At 34.2% G+C, this 8,385-nt stretch overlaps 3 protein-coding genes across 3 annotated transcripts; 2 read left to right on the plus strand and 1 right to left on the minus strand.

Moving 5' to 3' along the window:
- The first annotated feature begins 252 nt into the window (after positions 1-252).
- On the plus strand, positions 253-2,069 carry LOC105769016 (UDP-glycosyltransferase 73D1-like). The gene has a single exon (XM_052630908.1). The coding sequence runs from the start codon at positions 340-342 to the stop codon at positions 1,390-1,392; it is 1,053 nt and encodes a 350-aa protein (XP_052486868.1). The 5' UTR covers positions 253-339; the 3' UTR covers positions 1,393-2,069.
- On the plus strand, positions 1,498-4,638 carry LOC128041329 (anthocyanidin 3-O-glucosyltransferase 4-like). Its single transcript, XM_052631400.1, has 2 exons — positions 1,498-1,761; positions 4,477-4,638. The coding sequence occupies exons 1-2, from the start codon at positions 1,498-1,500 to the stop codon at positions 4,636-4,638; spliced, it is 426 nt and encodes a 141-aa protein (XP_052487360.1).
- A 336-nt stretch (positions 4,639-4,974) lies between these two features.
- On the minus strand, positions 4,975-6,907 carry LOC105769017 (threonine synthase 1, chloroplastic). The gene has a single exon (XM_012589363.2). The coding sequence runs from the start codon at positions 6,803-6,805 to the stop codon at positions 5,201-5,203; it is 1,605 nt and encodes a 534-aa protein (XP_012444817.1). The 5' UTR covers positions 6,806-6,907; the 3' UTR covers positions 4,975-5,200.
- Positions 6,908-8,385: the final 1,478 nt, after the last annotated feature.

An 8,385-nucleotide genomic window follows, 5' to 3' on the forward strand; every position in this document is an offset into this window, starting at 1 on the left:
AATGAATTGTTATATCTCCTTTATCAAGGACAAAGTCAAAATTTATCTTTAGGTAGTCCAAATTAAATTATAAAAATATAAAGGGTCAAAGTATAATTTTGTCTTTATATATGTTTATTATTTTATAATTTTAAAAGGATTAAACTGAAATTTTCAACTTTGGGGGTCAAAGTGTATTTTCATTATTAAACTAATTTATAACTTTATAAACTTAAAGGGACTAAAATGAGAATTTGCCATTTTAGGGCAGCCCCTGCCTTCTCCCCTTGGCACTTTCCCTGATGCTCTTACAGTAATCCTATCCAAAAACTTGACTGGTTAACGAAAGCTTTGCAAAAAATGGCTTCCTTAAACCAGCAGCCGATCCATCATTTCCTGTTTATCCCTTTAATGACCCGAAGCCATCTTATTCCCTTCACCGATCTGGCCAAAGCACTCGCACACCATGGCCAACAAGTTACCATTGTAATGACACCCCTTAATGCAGCTCGTTTCAGTGATGACTATGCCATAAATTTCAACCTCAATATCCAGTTTCTTCCTTTATATTTTCCTGCCCAAGAAGTTGGATTACCTCAAGGGTGTGAAGCTATGGACTCACTCCCTTCTCCAGACATGGCGACAAAGTTCTTACAAGCTAGTAATATGCTACAACAACCATTGGAGAAATGGCTTCAAGGTTTAGACTCCCTTTCCCTTCCCAGTTGTATTATTTCCGACGTTTGTTTCCCTTGGACTTCAATTCTCGCTCTTAAATTCAATGTTTCCAGAGTTGTATTTCACACAGTTTCTTGCTTCACTCTCCTTTGCTCTCATAACATTGATCACTACAAGGTGTTTGATGAGAGGGACAAATCGGATTTTGAGCCTGTTTTGGTGCCTGATTTGCCTGATAGGATCGAAATTACTAAGGCCCAATTGCCTTTCTTTGGAAAAAACAAAGCTTTAGATGATTCTAAGAAAGTATTAAAGCAGTTTAAAGAAGCTGAAGCTTCGGCCATGGCGGTGGTAGTGAATTCTTTCCAAGAGTTGGAACCAGGGTACGTTAAAGCATACCAGAAATTCGTAAACAACCTTTGGTGTATTGGACCACTTTGTTTATACAACAAAACAACACGGAGCGAAGCCTCCATTGATGACCACAAGAGCTTAAATTGGCTTGATTCTCAGAAACCGAACTCTGTAATTTACGTTTGCTTTGGTAGCCTGTTTCATATATTTGATCAACAATTAATGGAGCTTGGGTTAGGGTTAGAAACCTCAAATTGTCCCTTCGTTTGGGTAATCAAAGAAGGAAGCTACACGGCAGAGCTAGACAAATGGTTCAAAGAGCAAAATTTTGAAGAGAGGGTTAAAGGGAGAGGGCTTATAATCCGAGGATGGGCACCCTAATTTCAAATACTGTCAAAACCGGCAATAGGAAGTTTCATAACACACTGTGGTTGGAGTTCAACACTGGAAGGAATCATTGCCGGTTTGCCATTGATAACGTGGCCGATGTCTAACGAACAGTTTTACAATGAGAAGTTAATAGTGCAAGTGGTGAAGATTGGAGTGAAGATTGGGGTTGAGAAACCCATGAAAGCGCCCGAGGTGTTGGTGAAAAAGGAGGAGGTACTGAAGGCTATAAAACAGGTGATTGATGGAGGAGAGGAAGGGGAAGAGAGGAAGAAAAGAGCTAAAAAGCTTGGAGAGATGGCAAAAATGGCAGTTGAAAATGGAGGTTCTTCTTGCTCCAACTTGACGTCGTTGATCCACCTCGTAAGTTACTTCAATCAACACAGATAAAGACATGGTTGCGTGGTTCACTTTGTGGCTTTGATTAGCGCCGTAGTAATTATAATAATATGAAAGTCATGAAATTAAGTATATAATATCCTTTAATTTCATCTGAAATTTGGAATTTTAGAAGTAATTTAAGACATGTATAGAAAAGAAAAAGAAAAAGGTATTTGCATCTATGCGTGTAAGTTATTTATTTATGCGTTGGTTTATTTTTATGGACCTTGATTAGCTTAGGGTTTTACCACACCCATGCAGCAAAATAATAATGTATTTTTGTATTTTTATGTAGGCCTTCTAAAATCTTATTTACTTGTTCTTTTACTATTCCCGTTCAAGTTTTTTCCTCTTACCAACAACTTTTTAATAATTTTATCGGGTTTTTTACACAAATAGTATAGAAAAAAAATACTGAAATAGGATGTCAGAAAAAAATTTACCAAAATAGGTTACTTTTTCATTGGAGCCTATTAGGTAGGTGCCAATGAATAAAATAATAATAATTTTTTTTGAATAAAATATTTTTTTATATTTTTAAAAAAAAATACGAGTCAAAATACGGTCAACGGGTTGGGTCGGGTGGCGCCTATCAGGTAGGCGCCAATGAATATTGTAATTTTGTATTAATATTGTAATTATTTTATAATTAAATTTGTATTTATAGTTTTGGATTAGTATTTTGTATGAATATTGTAATTTTTTATATGAATATTGTAATTTTGTATGAATATTCATTGGCGCCTCTCTATGAGGCACCTTCATTGGCGCCTCTCTGTGAGGCATCTTCATTGGCGCCTACCTGATAGGCGCCACCCGACCCAACCCAACCCATTGACCGTATTTTGACTCGTATTTTTTAAAAAAATATATAAAAGAATATTTTATTCAAAAAAAATTATTATTCTTTTATTCATTGGCGCCTACCTAATAGGCTCCAATGAAAAAGTAACCTATTTTGATAAATTTTTTTTCTGACATCCTATTTCAGTTTTTTTTTTCTATATCATTTGTGTAAAAAACCCAATTTTATCACTATTCTAAAAATTTCTTATCGCTCACATTTTAATATTTCTTTTATTATTTTCACTTTTCCATGTTATTAATTTTTTGCCGACTTCCAAGTATTATTAGTATAATTAAAGATTAAAAATTTTATTATAAAATTATGTATTAAAATACAAATATATAGCATTATGTGTTAATATATGCATTATGTTCATAAATTTGATTAATTTGTGTTATATTTACGTTATACAACAAGCTCGAAAGAAGAGAGATTCAACGTGGAAATGATTTGTTAGATTTAGTATCTTCCTACATATTAATATTTAATTCTTATTGTTTGGTTTAGTAGTCAATAGTGTATTTATTTATTTATTAATAATTTACGTATTTTTGGGTTAGGCTATCTTTTAATTATAATTGTTAGGATTGACCGATTAAATTGGAAATCGACTGAAGTTCAAATAAAGAGTTGAACTAAATTTTGAGCAAACTGTTCGAAATCAGTTGATCTAAATTAAAAAAACTAATTGAATCAATTGTTAAATCGATTTTTTATATTGTTAAGAATTTTTAGTTTTTTATATTTTTCTAATAATTCACTTAATTAAAATCAAATGAAGGATGGATGGTCAGTTGAACCACAAATATGATTTTAAAAGTTTTAAATTTTCTTGGTACAAAAGCTGTTCGAAAGGATAAACTAGCTGACCAAATACGTAGGGATCAAACTGCTAAGGTTATGATTAAAGGATGGAGTAAAAGATGACCGCACCACATCTTATAATTGTTGTTAGTAATTAATTTGCCATTTAAAATTTCTTTTATAATGGATTTATAAATACGGCCCAAAGTCAATAAAGGGTAGGGCTTGACTAAACTTGTCACTTCACTTTTGAAAAGTGCAGTAAAAGTTGGTTTTGAAAAATATGGTTTTTTTCGAAGAAAAAGGGAAATATGAAATTTGAAAATTGTTTAGCTTTATTCAAAAAAGTTTATAAAAATTAAACTATTTATTTAAAAAACGATGTTATAAAGTATGCAAAATATTAATTTTAAATGCACTTAAAGAAATTATAAATTTGATTTCAATAATTAAATCACACATAAACATAAGACTTCAAATTAATAAAAATTTGTAAGTGGTGGAATGTTTTTGTCTTTATTATTTTACCATTATGCATTACATTTAATTTAACAATTATTAAGACTATGATTTATGAAATTTAAATATTTTCAAACAATTAATATAACTTATTTATAACTTTTAATTGTAATGTAAATTCTTATTAATAATAGAAGTCAAATTTTTAATTTAAAAAGCTAATTGTCTTAAATCCAAATTTAAAAATAAAGTGACGAAAATCTTACTATATTTAGCATTACTTATGAGTAAAAAAAAAAAAACCCTGGTTCAGCGTAGAACGATGGTTTGCGAAGTATTGGTGCAAAGTCATTATGAAACCAGCGGGCCTAAAATCCATGGAAAACACCCGCGAGGAGTCTAATAAAAGCATTGATTTTTAATTATATGAACTGTACTGTACTGCTAGGAAAAGCATGAAAGTTACACGCCATCATTGTAAGCTAGAACCGGCAGCATTTCAGGTCATCATCTAGGTGAATCGAAATTCTGTAGAAAGGCTATTGCAACAGCATCAATTGACACGAATGTAAGATAATGGATTTTAGGTAACAGAAGCTATAGAGACAATGAGCAATTACAGAGATCAAGTGTGGACAGCATTCCGAGTAGATTATATCACTGCATCGTCATTTCAGATGTTTATGGCTTGTTCAGCTATAAGTTTTACTATCCATGGCTGTTTCTCTGCTATGGATTCCCCGCGTTGAACTGAAAAAGCTTTGCTCATTCTCAATTCTAATTCAATTTGGGAATCTTCCAAATTGAAATCTAAATTGAACCAACTTCTATGGATGTTTACATCCAAGTATCTATTCATTGATATATGCCTCTTGGCAGCTAGGCTAACTATTATTGGAAAGATTCTTTTGATAATGAATGATCATTTTCATTTCCACATATTGAAAAAAGAAAAAAGAACAGTAAAACTACAAGCACTTACAATCCATAACTCCGCATAGATACAAACTTTGGGATGTGAACGCAGAGCGTAGATAGGCATATTCTCGAGGCACAATCATCTATCTAGCTCATAATCCGACTGGTAAATGTCACATATACAAACCTTTTATTGAACAAGAAATTGATGCAACAGTAATATAAATCTCATACAAGTTTAGATTATTAACGTGGCTGACAGATGATTTCTAAACTAGGGCAATCTAGATCGAGATTTGTATACCACAAAATGAAAAAGCAAGGCAACAACTAAAATTAAAACCAAAGCATAAATCTCAGAGTACAAACTGCTAAACTTACAAAATGCAGCACCTAGTGCTTTGGTGATTTATCTCCCAAATACTTCATCAGCACATCCATAACAGAACCAAAATCCGCCCTCACTTGCATCGGCGGGTTAGCAAACTGGCAAGCCATATCCGGAATCTCCTTCGAGTGGTAGTCAACCTTGGACTGTGTAAACTTCAATCCATGAGCTGTACTAACCACAACAGTTCTGTCTCCAGCTCCGATAACCCCACTTTTCCTAAGCTTCATTAAAGCAGTCAATGCGACTCCAGTATGAGGGCAAATGAACATTCCTGTAGAATCCGCCTGTGCCATTGCATCCATTAACTCCTCCTCAGTCGCTTCCTCGACAATCCCATTTGAATTTTTCAAAGCGTACACGGCTCTATCAATAGAAACAGGGTCACCAATTTGAATAGCTGAGGCAAATGTAGTATTTGCCTTGACTGCCTTGAACTCATTCCACTCAGATTTAAAATACAGATAAAGTGGATTGGCATTGGCTGCTTGGGCACAAACCAATCTAGGTATCCTATCAACAAGCCCTAGTTCTTGACACATTTTAAACCCTTTGTAAAAAGCATAAATATTACCCAAATTACCACCAGGAACAATAACCCAATCTGGAACTTCCCAATCAAACTGCTGTAAAATCTCAATCGCAGCCGTTTTCTGCCCTTCGAGTCTTAAACTGTTCAATGAATTGGCAAGGTAAATTGGTAGCTCGGCGGTAACTTCCCGGATTAATTTCATGCAACCGTCGAAATCGGTGTCAATGCTCAAAACGAACGCGCCGTTCGCAATGGGTTGAACTAATTGTGCAATGGAGATCTTATTCGCAGGTAAAAAGACAATGGAAGGAATACCCGCGGCAGCGCAATAAGCGGATAAGGCAGCTGATGTGTCACCAGTGGAAGCGCAGCCCACTCCAACGACGGGTCGTTTCAGTTTTCGGAGTCGATTAACTTGACTGACCAAAACGGTCATACCCAGATCCTTGAAACTGCCAGTGTGGCTGATTCCACAGTGTTTAACCCACAAATCGTTCATCCCCAAAAACTGTTTCCCAAACCGTTCCGCCCAGAACAGATTGGAGTTCCCTTCGAAAGCCGAAACGATGTCATCGGGGTCAATCTCGGGTAAAACCCATTCCTTTTTGGACCAAACTCCAGACCCATACGGCCACGTTGTTTTCCCCACCCGCGAATCGAATAACTCCCTCCAATACGCGCCGTCGAACTTCTTCAAAGCCTCCATGTCGTGTTGAACATCGAGCAATCCACCGGAACGACTCCGGTAAACGATCTCGTCGAGGGAGTAGGACTCGGTGCAGTCGGGACCGGCGTTGAACGGAACATATTTGGCGGAGAGGGTGTTCTTGGCGGTGGAGCGGTGGCGTCGAGCCTCGTCACGGATATTCTCATCGGCAAGGCGACGGTTCTTTTGGGGTGAAGGGGTGTTGTTATTGGAGGAACTAGTGGTTGAAGAAGGATCGAATGTGGAGGAGGAGGAGCATGAGATGACGATAGGCGCGGGGCGGTTGAACTTGGGGTGGTTCCGATGGTGCAGCAACGGGAAGTTGGATTTGGAGGCGAGAGAGGAGTGGAACAAAGAACAAGAGTAAGCCATTATTGTTTGCGAAGGAAGGCGGCGGGTGGTGGAAATGGAAATTAGGGAGCGGAAACTGGAGAGAAATAGTTTTGTAGGGCCATGAAGGGGATTGATTCCATGGTTTTCGATAGACCTTTCTAGCCGTTCGATTTTTGGCTTATTTCATATTTAATCAATTATTTGTCTTCTTCCCCGAAATGTTATTACAATCATTTTGTTTTGGTTAATGTAGGATTTGCTATTTTCTCTCCGTATTTTAATTTGGAAATAGTTCTTATTTCTTGGATTGGACGTTACAATTTGGAATTTTTATTTATTTCTTTCTTCCACTTCGGTAGCCACAATATTTCAAGAAGGTGGAGAAATTCAATTTTGAATCTTTTTTCTCTTTTTCACATCAAAATAGGTTTATTTTACCATTTCAACTTCTTTTTTTTTTAATTACAAGAGGAGGGTAAAGTCTTAATAGCAACGCGATTAACATAACTCAAATCCAAATCATACTTGTAATGGTAAACACCTTGACCATTAGGCCAACACATGTGATTCTTAACGAATTTAATTTAACTCTATGCTTATTAGCAATGAAATTTTAAGAACGGATGAATGTATCGGTCCAGAAAATAGTTAGTCCGAAAAATGTTTTGAACGAATTAAATCAAGAATTTATTAAATCAAATTCTTTTTTATCTTTTAATTTTTTTTAAATAAATTGATCAAACCGATGAATTAATGACCGAAGAATCAATTACGGTCCAGTTTTATTTATTGTCAATTCAAACTATCTATTTATTTTTGTTAAAAATAAACCATCTATATTATTAGCATAAATTTTAATCATTGGAAAAATATTTTAATTAACTGAAAATTAATATTTTTTAATAATTTAATATTTTTAATTATGTTTTATAACCCAAAATAAAAACTATTTGATAAAAAGTTTTCAATAAAACAATGTTGAAAATAATAAGGAAACTTAAGAAATAATAAATTAAACTTACTTTGTTATTTGCGAACAATTCATACAGGCAAGTGGTTAAAAAATTTGTATTGGCACATTGAGGCTTAGAGAATTGGGTTAAAACTGAATTAATTGATCGAATTGATCTAATTTAATTAATCAGTCGATTAATCAATCTAGTTTGGTTGGAGATTGGTTAAAAGTTTTTTAAAATTGTAGTTAATGATTAATTTGGTTTGAAATTAGGTAATTAACGAATTAATTGAACTTAATAAATAATAAATATTATATGTATTAGGCTATTACTAGTTCGGTTAATTCGGTTAATTAAGTTACTTTGGTCAAATGAACATTAAAATTTTATTTTTTATATGTTTTATATGTTTTATACTTGTTTTAACAAAAAAAAATATAAATTTCGTTAATTCGGTTAACTGACCGAATTAACCGAAATATTTTGGTTCGGTTAATTTCTTTTTGAAAAAAATTCGGTTTATTAACAGTTAAAGTATTAAAAAGTTTGACTAATCAGGTTAATACCAGTTCGGTTCGGCTAACCGTTCAAACACCCCTAAATCCTAGTGTTAATGTCTGGTCTCTAAATTGTCATGTGAGCATGCTTATACACGTCTCACAT

Source organism: Gossypium raimondii, chromosome 5 (genome assembly GCF_025698545.1).
Source record: "Gossypium raimondii isolate GPD5lz chromosome 5, ASM2569854v1, whole genome shotgun sequence".
Classification (NCBI taxonomy): domain Eukaryota; kingdom Viridiplantae; phylum Streptophyta; class Magnoliopsida; order Malvales; family Malvaceae; genus Gossypium; species Gossypium raimondii.

Excerpts from the sequence above, each read along its gene's own strand:
- LOC105769016 (XM_052630908.1), top strand. The coding sequence starts at position 340 with ATGGCTTCCTTAAACCAGCAGCCGATCCATCATTTCCTGTTTATCCCT.
- LOC128041329 (XM_052631400.1), top strand. The coding sequence starts at position 1,498 with ATGTCTAACGAACAGTTTTACAATGAGAAGTTAATAGTGCAAGTGGTG. Across the intron at positions 1,762-4,476 it reads TGACGTCGTTGATCCACCTC|GTAACAGAAGCTATAGAGAC; the intron begins GTAAGTTACTTC and ends AATGGATTTTAG.
- LOC105769017 (XM_012589363.2), bottom strand. The coding sequence starts at position 6,805 with ATGGCTTACTCTTGTTCTTTGTTCCACTCCTCTCTCGCCTCCAAATCC.